Raw genomic sequence first — 11113 nt, forward strand, 5'->3', positions numbered from 1 at the left:
ATTTGGCTGGTAACTTTCTAAAGTTACCAGCCAATCAGGATTTCCACTAGCCAAATTTTTTCCGGTGAAAATAAGAGAGATTCTTTACGTTCATACTGTGTTTCCCATGAAAACAGCATGTTTTTAGCCTAGCTATCATACTGACAACTGAAATAATTACTTTCAGGTATTGCGCCTCCTCTATTACAGTTTTTCTCCATTGGTTTGGCTCATTTTTCAAAACAGAAATCACATTCTCAAAACAACATGGACAAACCTCCAAACCACTTGGCAAATGTTCACAAAAGAATTGTATTTCTCATTAATTTCATCACATTGTAGCCTAAATGTCTTCGTACATATTTGCAAATGATTAAGTAGCCTACAGGTAATGTGTGATGTCAAACCTTATAAGCTACTCTTACCCTAAAATCCTGTTTTTATTATTTTATTTTATCATTTATTTATTTATTCAGTTTTACACACAACTGTATTCTGTTAGCTAGACAAAAAAAAAAAAAAACTAGTCCAGTAACTATTGTCAATGAAGGACTGGGCTAAGACTGAGAGGTGGACATGGGGGATATTTCAGTGTTTCTCTTCTATAAAACACATTCTACATGTGGGGGCAGAACTCTGTGGGAAACAGGGGAGAACCAGCTGGACAGGGAACCAGGATTTGACACAACACCGACAAGCACTGAGAGCCAGGTAGCATGTTACTGCAGGACAAGCAGGTCCGTGCAGCAGCTGATCGATTCACATGACATGCAGTTTGCTTGCTGCCTCCCAAAAAGTTGAGCACCGCGGATGAAAAAACAAACAAACCGTGACGCATCGTCTGCCGCCGCTACGGCTTCACCTAGTTGTGAGCGGGCATGTGGCGCGTCTACACGTTGCATCTGAACGGTCCCATGCACGCACACACGCTTCAACTACGGGCCGGTGTGAGTCGCAAGCGACGTGTTGGAGTCTCCTCTCTGCTGTAGCGTGAAACACCGGCCTGCGCGCAGCCAATGGGCGTCTGATACGTCATCACGTAGCATGTAGTGTTCATGGGAAATGTAGTAAGTACTGCCAGGGGGAAAATTGACTGACAACAGTAGAGCGGCTCTGGCCGTGATGATTGCCTTGTGCATCACCGGCCAAACTGGCTAGTAAGTATTTGTTAACACCCGCCAAAATGATTTTTTACCCGCATTTGGCGGGTTGGCGGGTGTTAATTTAGAACCCTGGTTACACAATTTAATACAATACAACAATCACAGCTTAATGTAAACCTATTTCATATACTGCAATAATACACCAAAAAATATGCATTAAAACCAAAACACATAACTTATAATTTTTTAATTCTAACCGTTTAAGACTTCCGAGTTGTTTTCAACGCACCATGTGTCCCAGATCATCAACAGGCGGCATGGGTTAAGAGCAATGACCCCACCCCCACCCCAAACACTCTGCTGAATAACTCCTGACTGTTAACATACACCAGATACTAGATATATGCCACATGTTTTATGATTTGTATAATATTTGATGCACATGAAACAGTTTACAAGACTGTGCACTAATAATATCTGAATAAACAGAAGATTTAGTTCAAACTTTAATCTGTGGTCAAGTCAGCAGCGATGACTTAGTCGTAGTTTGGACTCTGACATGAATTGTCTCACTGCTTCTGCTGGTGGGAGAGAGGGAGAGAGGGAGAGATTGGCAGGATGGACAGAGAGGGGCGCTGACACCTTTGTCCCTTCAGCTGTCCACACAACAGCCTGGCAGTAATGAAGCAGGGTCCCGCAGGAATTCACACAGTGTCCACTTACAGCAGATCACAGAGAGTGGGATGAAGACAGGAGAAGGAGGGAGGGAAAGGTTGTCTATATCCGGATGAGCTGTATGTAAACTATTTGACCTCACGCTGTCTCTCTTTTCTGCGTCTTAATCTCCGTCTTCTCCTTCCTTTACCCCTCCCATTCTTCTCCTTCTTCCTCTTCTTTCTGTCTCTCCTTCTTCCTGTTGTAGTTTTCCCACCTGGCGGTTTGGGGCAGCATGGCGCTCTGGATGGTCTTCTTCGCCGTCTACTCGGCCATCTGGCCCACCATCCCCATCGCCCCCGACATGCTGGGCCAGGTTAGTCCGCTCTCCGTAAACATGTGTCACTCATTTCAGTAACATGGGGTGGGTGAGGGGGTCGGGGGGTGATGTGGGGTTAAAATAGCCCGTCCAATCCTCTACATCTCTTTTCCTGCGACCTCCTCCATCACCGGCCCCTCCCATCTTCTTGGTTACCGCTGCATGGCGCCTTGGAGACTCACCTCTTGGGTGTTCCACGTCGGCACCGCAGGAACCCCCGGGGGGAGATTTATGCCCCTCCAGCCCCCTCTCAGCAGGCTCCCCGCACCTGCTGCGTGTCACCCGAGCCCCCCGGTCTTTTACTGCCCTCTGTGGAGGTGTTGACTCAAGAGGGTGGGCTGCTGCTGCTGCTGCTGCTGCTGCTGCTGGTGGTGGGGATGATGATGATGAGGGTCCAGTGGGGGCGAGGAGAGCATACATGGGGCACCCCTTGATTGAGAGACTCATTTTAGAGTTTGGGGATAAACGCAGGGTGGGCGGGGGGAGGTGAGGTGCCCCACTGAGCGGGTAGGGGAAGGGGAATCAGGCCGTCTCAGCTCCCCTCAGCCCATTAATTCAATTTGTGTCAGAAATCAGGAATGCGGTCAAATATCTCTGCAGCTGCTCGGTCTAACTGGGGAATGGTCAGAGACACTGAACCACCACCACCAACCCTCCATCATCCCCCCTAACTACCCTATTACCTCTCTTATTTCTCCCAGCTCCTCGCTATCTATATTTCCATCTGTCCATGGGGGGACAGAGTAATGGAAAAGAGCTGTGTGTTGTTTCCTCTCAGAATAACTCTGTGTAGATTTGTGTGTGTGCGTGTCAGAATTAAAGCGCTATAATATTATGTGTCCAGCTATGTGTGCTGATTGTAAAGCGGTGGAAACCAACCAACAGTCCGTTTCTATGGACATAACAAAGCATAGAAAATCATTTAGCCTCCCTCCGAGTCCGTCCACACAGGGTGTAAAGAGCATGTGATATACCGTGTGTCCAGTGCTGCTAAAAATGAAAAAAAGAGGAAGAACTGTGTGTTTCTGTGTTTAGGTTTTTGCCACTCACAGAAAGACACAGTGTCTGTGAGTCCAGTTGGATCATCCGCACTCTGGTTGTGATTCCAGCTGCTGCAGGGGATACACACACTAATGGCTTTCTGATTCCTTTTCCTTGTTGCCTCCCCCCTCAGGGAACCAAATTGTCTCTCTTTCTCTGGATCCAAACTAAAGCGCAGGACACAGGAAACACATGATACAGGCAATAAAGCAGTAGAAGTAAAGAGATGTCATGGTGCATAAAGTGTTTGCGACCATTGACTCGAGAATTCACGCCAAGAAACAAAGAGTCCGTTTTTGTGGAGACGCCACACAGATTAGCGAGGAGGAGATACGTGGTGGTAATAATAAAAAAAAAAGAAAGAAAACTTTGTGGGATTTGTGGAAACAGGCGAGGACAAGCAACAGAAGATAGAGACGCTAATAATGAGAAGAAGTTGTGAAAGAGGGAGATTGAAGAGAAGCAGAGGTGCGTAGGAGGAGCGGGCAGGGAGACAGACAGACGGACAAATTGAGACAGTGGTTGGATGTGTGATTAATCCCTGGAGACGGACTGAGGATAAAGGTCACAGGTCAGCGAGGCTGGCTGCAGCTGGACTGCAGAGAAAGGTGAAAGGGGGGGGCGGATCTGTGGTTACTTGCTTGCATTTTTATCTTTTGGCATCATTGTATTTCAGCTGTGGGATAACTGCGCTAAATCCAGTTTGTGGTGTAGATACGGGGTGTGAGAAAGCTCTTAACTATGTTTGGCCAACGTTGTTATGGGGTATTCAGTTTTTGGCAAACTCTTGATTCTTTATGCTCTGTGTGTTGCGTCTCACATTTCTCTCTGCCTATGCCACATGTGTGTCGGTGTTCGTTGCGGAGGAAAAATGACTTACCACTCGATTTGAATTAATATAGGAGCGAAATAAATGGAGCCCTGTGTGTTGTCATTGCAGGCTGGCAGGGTGATGCAGTGCTGGCACTTCTGGCTGGGCCTGGTCCTGGTGCCTACTGCGTGTTTACTCAAAGACTTTGCTTGGACAGCGTAAGTAGAACACATTTAATATAAATACATGGGAACTCCATACAGAGACCATTTAACTTAACCCAAGCGTTTACATAACCCATACTGAGTCTGTGTCAACACTTACGCACACTTTTATATTATGAATCACACGTGTCTGTGAAGTCGAACACTCAGACTTTCCTTCACGGGTCTGATGAGTCCGTCTCTCTCCCGTGCAGCACCCGTCGCACTGTGAGGAAGTCGCTCCTGGAGGAGGTGCAGGAGTTGGAGGCTCGGGCCGTCGACCCAGGCGCAGCTGTACTTCGAGATTCCAGCGGCCGCAGGTATATAAAATACTCAGCAAAGCATCATGGGATACCACTTGCATTTATATCCAGTTTATTGCATCGTCATGTGTTGATTTTTTTTTTTTTACCTTAAAGGGATAGTTCAACATTTTGGCAAATTGGTCCATTGTCATAATCCCTATAGTCATAACAGTAGGTTTGTTACCTTTAATTGTCGATGCAAGCTGTTTTTAGAACGGAGGAGCAGAGCCGCGAGCTGCTCAGAGCTACGCTACGGAGGCTCATGGGATTTCTTGGTTTCCCTCATCAAACTCAAATACACAATCCAACAACTCCAAAATGTTGTTTTCGAGGTAAATTCATGCAAAACCGCTGATGCACGTTTCCGTCGAGGGCAGTTTTTCAGCAAGCAGTCTCTGCATTTACCTCGAAAATAACTCTGTCTCGTAACGTTCCGTTATTATCTCATAGCGTGGTGAATGTGCAGGTCACAACTTGTCCACGAGAGCGTTTTGGAGTTGTTGGATTGTGTATTTGAAGAGTTTGATGAGGGAAACCAAGAAATCCCATTAGCCTCCATAACGTAGCTCTGAGCAACTCACGGCTCTGCTCCGCCGTTCTAAAAACAGCTTGCACCGACAATTAAAGGTAACGAACCTACTATATAGAGATTATGGCCAAAATGTTGAACTATCCCTTTAATAATAATTTTATCTAGTGGTTATTAAAGTATTCACAGCATGTACATGTGCAGGTTGGGTATAAAACTATGTGACATGGTTTGTGTGTGTGAAATAAACGGTGTTCCTGCTTCCCCCCGTGGCACCGTCCGTAGGGCCAAAGCCAAGGCTGAGGTGCCATAGAGCCAGAGCTGTCACAAGCTCACTGAGGTAGTTTGTGGGTTTGCACTGTCCCGCTGTGTGAACTGTGACCTCAAACGACCTGTGTGCCCCAACTGCTCGCTGCTTTGGAGTGACTCTTACCTATTTTTCCATTCACAACTCTTCCTGTTTATATTTCAATCGCCCTCTCCCCTCATGTTCAAATTGGATTTCCTCTTATGTCAATTTTTTTTTTCTGCTCCTCTCTCACTGGATGGCTTCATAGCTGGATGAATTTGAACTGCTGTACAGACCTGGTGTGTTTTACTGGATTTGCCTGTAGATCTCTTGCTGTGACCTAGTCTTGTGTGCGTGGTGTCGTTAGCGATGTGTTTATATAGTTTATAGATTGTAGACGTCTCTGGAAGTATACACATACTGTATACAAGTAAGATTTTGAGGTACATTTATGTTCTTAACCCCCAATATATTCATATGAAACTTGTATACCTTTTGCTCCACTACCTTTATTTGTTTGCTTTTAGTTACATCTTATTTAGCAGATTCTGATTTCTAATTTAAAACATAATCCACAACATAAATATATTATTTTTTAATAGAAAAGTTGTTCTTGATCAGATACATCAAAACGAGACACCTAAATACAATCATTTATAATTTTACAGAAAATATGTTAATAGAAATTGAATTTCTCCACTATGGATAGTTATATTCTGCACAATGAGTACTTACTTTTGATTGATTGATGTATATTTTGATGATAAATGAAGCACTGTACCAATTCATGCAGGACACGGAGGTCATAGTTGTAGCGAGCCAATGAGTCTCTGCCCAATCACATCCATTCTCCCACATTAGGCGGTCTATTTACACCTAAGCTGCACGGACAACGCTGCTTCGGGCACAGCTTTCCACCACCACCCCAGCCTCCACCTGCTCAGTCTGTGTCTAAAATGGCTCTTAAGTCAAATGAGTTGCTTCGATTCCACTCCTGCGGGGGGGGTTATTCATTGTGCTTCCCCGGAGCGACATAGCATGGGCTTGTCAGATCCAGGGAGCTTTTTGGAGTTGATCCCTCAGCGCCAAAGTCTAACCGTATACCATTCGTTGCAGTAAATACCTCTTGTGTTTTGACAACCACCACTGCTCGCTAATGAGGATTATTAAGACTATATGAGACTCTGATATTAAGACTTACTGTAATAAATGAGTCAGATGTGAGTCAACCAAGACTGGAGAGCGCTGAGGTATGTTTTTCAGGTCGGGGAGGGATGAGTGGGTAACCACAGCACTCCTCCTGACCCTTACACTGGGCCCCGTCCTGGACTGACCCGGCGTTAAAACCCAGGCTCTTTGGTCCGTCTCCATGTAGAATAAAAAGTGTAAAGTAAGGGTGGGCAGAGAGAGCAAAATGGAAAAGAGCACATCTGTGTTTTAGTTCCTGGGGTAGGCATGGGGAAGGTTTGGAAAGGTAGATTGCAGGAGTGTCTCGGGGGAGGAGTTCAAACGGTGCACATCCTTGGACCAGGTTGTCAGGATGAAACATCACAGGGAGGGAGCGGACATCTTGAGTCGTTCTAACTGTTTTTGGCCAAAAAACAACTTGAACAAACTTCAGACCTCCTCGTTTTTTTATGTTTTTTTATGTTTTTTTCACACTCCAGTGAGAGTTCCCAACAGTCACATTCAGTGTTAAGAATTTCCTAACTGCTTGCTCCAAATTTTAACCTCAGGGAGGCTTGCTTTTCTTCCCCATAACTACTTCGTTGATCATCACCACTGCTGCATTAGTTCCAGGGAAACCCCGCTTGTATGAATTTTATGCTCCATTGGCAGATAAGCTTTAAAAAAAAAGTGTTTTTTCACATTTAATTGGCAAAAGTCAACTTCCCGGACTTGTCAAGTGTTAGGTGCACATGTAATACCATTGTCTAATGATTTTAATGGCTGCAATTAGGGTGATGAAACCGGAGAGGAGGTGTACCAAATTAACAACTTGTGTGTGCATGCGTGCATTTGTGTGCAAAATCTGGAAAAGAGTTAGTTATTTTTGGTCATGGGAGGAGAGGAGCCATGACGGCGTGTGGTCTCAGAACAGAGGATCCAGTCTTCCTCTTGGAAAAGGGGGAGTTAAGAGGAGAGGAGAGAGGAGAGAGGAGTGGGGAGTGAGGAATAGTTTACTGTGGATGTCCTGTTGCCCTGCAGGCGGTTTATGAATTACGGTTGGGTTAAATTGAATGTCAGAAGCAATATCAAATCCACCTCCTACAAACTTTTGGGTGAAATTCACTTTTTCTTGGTACACTGAAGGGTTTTTTGGGGGGGGCTCCTCCCTTAATCACCATGGTGCCTTAGATGTATGCATAGTTGTTGGCAGTGATTAAAAGATATTTTCCAGTAGCCAGTAACGTTGTTGTGTAGTTGTGTGAGTAGCAGAGACTCTCTCTGCTGCTTTTTGGGACTAACCGTTCTTCCTTTCATCTCTCTGCAGTCTAAACGAACGGGCCCATCTGCTGACAAGAGTCTTTAGGAAAACACCTTCAAGTGTAGGACGCTCAAACTCTGTGCAGCAGACTGTGTCACGTGAGTCCACACACACACTCACACAGACACACAAAAACAGGCCTTGAGGCTACTTTCTCACACTACAACCAAAGACTAATCTATGCATCTTCCTGGGCTTAATATAAGTCCAGATTTGTCACTCACTGTTGTGTTTTTTTCTCGTTTGAGTATTGGAAAGCCCCATCTAGCTCTACAGCCAACGTATATTCTGCCAGTATAAATAGGATTCAGAAAGAAATGAATGTTTTATGTAGCAGCACAGCTCCTCCTTTTTCTCCTCGTGAAGTCGACTTCCAATATTCTGACAATATTTGGCCACAAACACATGCGTACACATGGTGACCAGTGAAACACAAACCCTCAATTTTCAGAGCTGACACAATGAATACATTTGTGTATTAACAAGGAATACATTTGCATACTGCTTTTAGGAACTGATCGATTGTTGTTTTCAAGCAAATTGCACAAGTTCCCTTGGTTTCAGATTCTCAGTTGTCGGTCCTTTCTGCACTCTCAGTCTTATTTAAAAGGATAGTTCAACATTTTGGCAAATTGGCTCATTGCCATAATCCCTATAGTCTTAGCAGTAGGTTTGTTACCTTTAATTGTCGGTGCAAGCTACTTTTAGAACGGCGGAGCAGAGCCGCGAGCTGCTCAGAGCTACGCTATGGAGGCTAATAGGATTTCTTGGTTTCCCTCATCAAACTCATCAAATACACAATCCAACAACTCCAAAACGCTCTCATGGATAAGTTGTGACCTGCACATTCACCACACTACGAAATAATAACAGAACATTACGAGACAGAGTTGTTTTCGAGGCAGAGACTGCTTGCCGAAAAACTGCCCCCGACAGGAACGTGTAGCATCGGTTTTGCATGAATTTACCTCAAAAACAGCTCTGTCTGGTAACGTTCTGTTATTATCTCATAGCGTGGTGAATGTGAAGGTCACAGCTTGTCCACAAGAGCATTTAGGAGTTGTTAGATTGTGTATTTGATGAGTTTGATGAGGGAAACCAAGAAATCCCATTAGCCTCCGTAGCGTAGCTCTGAGCAGCTCACGGCTCTGCTCTGCCGTTCTAAAAATAGCTTGCACCGACAATTAAAGGTAACAAAGGTAAATCCTAAAACTATAGGGATTATGGCAATGGGCCAATTTGCCAAAATGTTGAACTAATCCTTTAAAAATGCAGATATCGTAAAGGAAAGCTGTTACTTCATTCTTAACCTGAGATCCGTCTTCCTCTCCTCTCTCCACAGACGGCTACGCCTTCTCTCAGGAGGAGCACGGTGTGGTGTCCCAGTCCGAGGTAGTGCGCTCCTACGACACCACCCGCCAGCGCCCCAGCCTCTAGCCCCCACCCCTGACCAAGGCTTTGGCTCATCCATAGCAACAGTTGTCAAGGTGACAGCGGAGACAGACTCATGCAACACCCTCACGCTGGGTGACCGACCCCCGCTGTGGCCTTACTGGAACTATGACCTGACCCCTCGTCGGGGGTGGGGGTCACGGTCAGGTGTGGAGGCCGTCGCTGACGCATGGAGGACTTGACTTGAGAGAAGGGACCAGGCCGATTATACGGAATAAACTTTATTCTAACTCTCACACGAGCTGCACAGGCATGAGCAATCATATCTACGCACAGACATGACAAGTCCAACTCAGACTGATACTCATATCTGTATACCCCTCAGACTGGGTTTGGATCATGCCACTGTGTGTTAACGTACGTGTGTGTGTGTGCGTGTGTGCGTGTGTGTGTGCATTCCTGTGCGTTTGTATCTGCCTGTGCATGTATGTCTGCACGCATTGGCGCTCCCGTGTTTGTGTGCATGTGTGTGTCGGTCCGCGTGCGTTTGTTTGTGTGTGTTCGCTTTCCACGGTCCCCCTCCCCCCCACTCTCATCTTGTGAGTCTGTCATCACACGCCCGACGCAGGAGGGGAAGGGACGTCAAAATAAACACACACACACATGCACATACACATATATACACACACATATACGCACACACACACACGCACACACATGCAGATGAATTCCTTAAAAAAAAAAAAAGGAGGAAGGGAAGTGTCGACCGAGGACCACCGGAGCCCTGCAACCCCCCGGCTACAGCCCCCATTCATCTCATCGCAGCTACAAGCCTCACTGCCAAACACCACAGAGATGCCACTGAGGCACAACACTCACCCCCAAACTGGACCACCACCTCCTCCTCCTCCTCCCCCTCCCCCTCCTCCTCCCTCCCCCCCTAGGATCTCCTCCTCCTGCTTATCGCTCCCTTCATTTCTTACTTCCTATCTGTCCCATCTCCTCGCCCGCCCGCCGCTCTGCAGCTTCCACATCTCTCCTCCACTGCTGCACATACATACATACATACATCTCCTCATCGCCCCGGGCCGTTTTAAAAAAAAGAAGAGAAAAAAAAAAAACTTCCAAAAAACTCACGTTGTCTTTCCTGTTTTTAATTCTGACCGCTCCTGTGATTTCTGATGCCGCCTGTCTAGCACCGTCAGCTGACGTAGGATCAGCGAGCCTGGCATTAGCACTTCCGTCTTCACTTCTGTTGGATTCCCACTCTTTACTGGACTGGTCTTTTTTTTTTTTTTTTTTTTTATTAAAAGTGGACATTAATGTGTTATGTGTTTATATTTTTTCTCTTTTCATTAATGCCTGTTTTTGTACTCATATGTCAAAACATGTTTTAGAGGGAATATTTTACTTGAACTAGTGCTAATAGGCGTTCGAACAGAAGGGATTTGATTGAGACTCTTGCCGGGATCATGTGTTTTTCTGGCTCTGGGATTTGTCTGAATGTAGAGTCCATTGTCTGTGTGCTCTGTGTTGAGGACACTGGTTAAGGAATGCAAGACCGAAGAAGGGGTGGGAGACGGGGGATGTCCATCTGAGTCCTAATCATTAAATCTAATCAATCCATGGCCTGACAAAATGTCTCCGTCTGTTGACTGTAAGCTGTCTGCTCATGCAATCAGGTGAGATTTTCTGAGTCATACTGTGTCTGCGGGGCGGTGGGGAGGAGGTTTGGTTCACAGTTTGTGCTTAAAATGGATCAAAAAGGTTTGAATTGTGCATCAGGTGCGTATAACCTTTTATACTATCAGAATTAAACCTCTCCCACGCTCCCTTTAAGCTCGGGAGAGTTGTAGGAGATAGACCATTAGCCGATTAATGCACACCCCAGCCTCACTGGACACTGGAGTCCAACTGGAGATCCCTTTCCCACCCACCTT

General features: G+C 45.7%; 1 protein-coding gene across 18 annotated transcripts in view; it reads left to right on the forward strand.

The window, feature by feature from the left end:
• atp8a2 (ATPase phospholipid transporting 8A2) overlaps window positions 1-10812 on the forward strand; it is a 56674-nt gene extending 45862 nt beyond the window's left edge. For 11 of the 18 annotated variants that reach the window (XM_085763106.1, XM_085763107.1, XM_085763101.1 and 8 more), the window contains 5 exons: window positions 2005-2112; window positions 4097-4185; window positions 4386-4490; window positions 7788-7879; window positions 9124-10812. In XM_085763106.1, coding sequence (XP_085619232.1) covers window positions 2005-2112; window positions 4097-4185; window positions 4386-4490; window positions 7788-7879; window positions 9124-9218 — 489 coding nt within the window. In that variant the 3' untranslated portion in view covers window positions 9219-10812. Of the gene's footprint in view, window positions 1-2004; window positions 2113-4096; window positions 4186-4385; window positions 4491-5289; window positions 5345-5561; window positions 5593-7787; window positions 7880-9123 lie in introns of all 18 variants that reach the window. The other 7 variants (XR_015034490.1, XR_015034488.1, XR_015034486.1 and 4 more) reach the window with 2 other exon arrangements.
• The last annotated feature ends 301 nt before the right edge of the window (window positions 10813-11113 follow it).

This window comes from Trachurus japonicus, chromosome 20 (assembly GCF_045865225.1).
Source record: "Trachurus japonicus isolate A0001 chromosome 20, Traja_1.0".
In the NCBI taxonomy this organism is placed as follows: domain Eukaryota; kingdom Metazoa; phylum Chordata; class Actinopteri; order Carangiformes; family Carangidae; genus Trachurus; species Trachurus japonicus.